This window comes from Cryptomeria japonica, chromosome 1, assembly GCF_030272615.1.
Source record: "Cryptomeria japonica chromosome 1, Sugi_1.0, whole genome shotgun sequence".
In the NCBI taxonomy this organism is placed as follows: Eukaryota; Viridiplantae; Streptophyta; class Pinopsida; order Cupressales; family Cupressaceae; genus Cryptomeria; species Cryptomeria japonica.
The window spans coordinates 185527752-185531256 of NC_081405.1; the positions used below are offsets into that span (position 1 = coordinate 185527752).

General features: G+C 32.4%; 1 protein-coding gene across 1 annotated transcript; it reads right to left on the minus strand.

Annotated features, from left to right (window-relative positions):
• Positions 1-258: 258 nt before the first annotated feature.
• LOC131066127 (alpha pinene synthase, chloroplastic-like) lies at positions 259-3283 on the minus strand. The gene is made up of 10 exons (XM_058000833.1): positions 3041-3283; positions 2748-2938; positions 2589-2674; positions 2274-2488; positions 2075-2168; positions 1878-1974; positions 1387-1602; positions 1164-1302; positions 803-1048; positions 259-679 (listed from the first exon to the last, which is right to left on the minus strand). The coding sequence occupies exons 1-10, from the start codon at positions 3281-3283 to the stop codon at positions 383-385; spliced, it is 1824 nt and encodes a 607-aa protein (XP_057856816.1). The 3' UTR covers positions 259-382.
• Between the last annotated feature and the right edge of the window lie 222 nt (positions 3284-3505).

Sequence of the window (3505 nt, forward strand, 5' to 3'; positions counted from 1 at the left end):
ATGACACAATTAACTAAATGCAGGTACATAAAATAATAATAAACTCTACCTATTCATCTAGAAATGTGCAATAATATTATGTGCCTAAGTTGGACATAAGCACCATAAATAGGGAGAACCTATTTACTCTTACACCCCCCTTAAGTGCAACACAGGGAGAAGAATTACTATGCAAAATGATATGATGATGGGTCCTAACAACAAGGCCATGTTAGGTACCCATGTACAACTAATTATGCAACTAATCTCTTACAAATAGAGAAAAGGAGAAAACCCTATGGGACAAAAGTCCTCTCCAAAAAAGAGATAATCAAATGAAGAAGTGATGAATGGAGATCTCCACAATACTTCGTAGTCATAACAAAGTCCACAAATTATAATATTACATCTTTATGGGATCAATAAGAATTTCTTTCACATGATCCCTCATATCTTTACTAGAAATGCTAAATCCATCTCTCTCTTTGTAGAAAACCTGGAAGCACCTTGACATGTCATAGGCAAAATCTTTGATGCAAATTGGAACATTATCATGCTTCAAATACTCCAAGTTTAATTCTTTTAGATGTTCTTCTAACATAAAATTGATACACTTCAATGCATCTTCCTCACTAGATTCTGGATTATCTCTCATATAGCAGGCTATGGATGAAGCAACTTCTCCTCGATCTGCCTCAGTCTTAAAAAAAAAAAAGAATTTAGCTTTTAATATGATTATAAGATTAAATATTTATAAAAAAATCATTGTGTTATTTTTCTATAACTAAAAATATTGTATTTAGATTGATAGGTTATTACATACCTTGAACGTTCTAGTGTCACCTCTTAGTCTAAGTGTCAATCCCAAAAGATCATTGAACCTTGATGGATAATCAACTTTTTGAAGGTCATTTTCTGAAATTTTGTCTAATGTTAATAGTGCTTGCAATGTAGCTGTAAGAGAGGCTGAACTCTCTATCCCATTTTTTAAATATGTCTGAAAATTTGGTATATGTCTAGTGGCAAGCCACTTGGCTTCTCGTAGCATAGAATCTAAATAGTCATCCCACTGCATGAACATAAAATTTAGTTAAAATACAACCACAAAAATTATGTTAGTAATTTTAATTCATTTAAATATCTAATTTATATATGTATTTGGTTTAAAAGATACTTATTTATACCGCTTTTCGAGCGTAGTGGAGAGTGTCTCTTCCCTGAATCTTATCTGCCTCTCGTGCACTTTCATTGATTGCATCATAGAGTGCACAATATGCAATTTTTAGATATTCTGGAAGCTGAACTGTAGAAGGAGAATCCCACCTGAACCAATTTAAAATATTATGTATAAATATTATAGTATTAAAAATAAATATTTAAACAAAGAATTTATAAATAAATTTTTACCTTTTAACGGCCTTAGTGAAAAGTTCAAGCTCATCAAGAGTTCCATAGGTATCATAGATATCATCGATACATGTTGCAAGGGTAGAAAATTTTGCCAAGGCAATTCTAAAAGCCGAATGTTTAGGTTCTACAGTAATTGCACATCCTGAAAAGTGATATTCGATTTGTCTGTGATGACAAAAGTCCAACTTACATAATTTTGAATCCTTCCACCATCTAAACATGACAAACACATATAAGTTTCTCAAATAGAAGATATAAAAAGAATAGTACAATAGTTTGATAAAAATTCAAAGTAAAATTATAAAAGGAAAAAAGAAATCTCAATATTTCTAAATATTAGAAAAAAATTGTTAATCTTAAAAAATTATAATCATTGTTTGTATAGATAAAATTCATATCTAAATTAAAATACTTGAATCAAAATGAAAGATTCAAACACTCTTATTTTAAACTTGAAAAGCACATAAAATATCTCTCAATCAACTCACCTAGAGATCATTTGAAGCTCTGAACGATATAATGATTGCATAATATTAAAATCCAATTTAGCCAAATGTAAAATCTTCTGATTATTCATGTTCTTGAAAATTAGTCATTATAAGAGAAGGTCTAAGAATTTGATCTCTAAAATTTTAATACAACAACAAATATAATTAGAAGCTATAAAAGTATTTTAATTACTTGAGCCATGAACTTTTTTCTCCATAAATATCAATATAATTCCTTGCTTCCAATCTGGACAAATTTGTGCGCCAACCATACTCTAAATTATATGTTATCTGTGCATGCAAGTTTGTGTGTTAGAATTTAAAACAAAATTTATATAATCAAAATTATATTTCCTATAGTCACATAATAACAGGACATATATTTATCATTACTACCTCTTGTAGAAGATTGGCACCAAAAGTGTGAGTCTTTTGCAAGATTTGATTTAAATACACAGTAGTGAAGGATTTAGCTTCATCCATTGTTTTTTCATTTGGAAAGTCAATCAATGAAGCTCGAAACAGATTTAAAATACTATTTATCTCCTCCTCTGATTCAGCGATACAACACAAGAAGTTTCCATCTTTGTCTTTGAACTTTTCTAACACATCTGCAATTGTATCATCCAAGATGATATATCTGATTAGACTACTAATCACAAACACAAACTCAATAATATAATAAGGCATAGTAGAGCATATGCATCACACCTGAAGAAACGGGATATCTGTGAAGTCGAAGGATCCGAAGTCCCAAAGCTGCAATATTCAGATCTTTACTGCTCTCATTCCAAAACCTGCTACTCAAATCGTTTCAGTTACAAATCATACATATAAAACATCTCAACCCTAATCTTTGCTTAAACAAACCTATAAACGTAATCGAGTGCTTCTGCTATTTCGACTTGAAAGTATCGCCCGATTCCGAGGCGTTCAACTTTATCCACCATTTCAAGGCGTTTCAAAATATTTTCAGTAGAAGAATCCGCAGCACCCACTGCATTGAACATCCCTTTGACCTCCCCAACAAGTTTATCAGCACGCTCGCGATAGTAAGGGGCCTGCTTAATTACAGAAAAACCAAAAAGAAACATTGCAATTCATATATTATGGTGTAACAAAGAAAAGGAATAGCAAAGCATGATGGTGTGAAAGAAGGTTACATCATAAGGCAGGTTTGGGAGAGATTGTATAAAATCATCGTCCCACAAGTTTGCATGATGATTGGCTCTGCGGCGAGTCAGACCTTCAACACTAGTGGAGACCAGGGCCTTATTCATTATGATCGGACTCCTCAGACATTTTGTAGCTAATGTTGGGAATAGTGTGGGAGAAGGCTTAATGTGATGGATAGTCTTAGATTTCAAGCAGAAGCTCGATGCAGAGAAAGGGAAAGAAAGCGCCATTGCTAAGGTTGATTGTGCAGAGTGTATTTCCTGGTCTTTTATAACCAAAAATGTAATGTATTTCAATTTTTAGCAGGAGACAGCTGTACAGGACAACATCTTCGCAACAGCCCCACATATGATCACCAAAAAAGTGATGAATTTTACTTTATGACAGCTTTATCCTATAGAGAGCATAACATTCACCACAGGTTCATGCAAAAATAGTCTGAAATAGACATC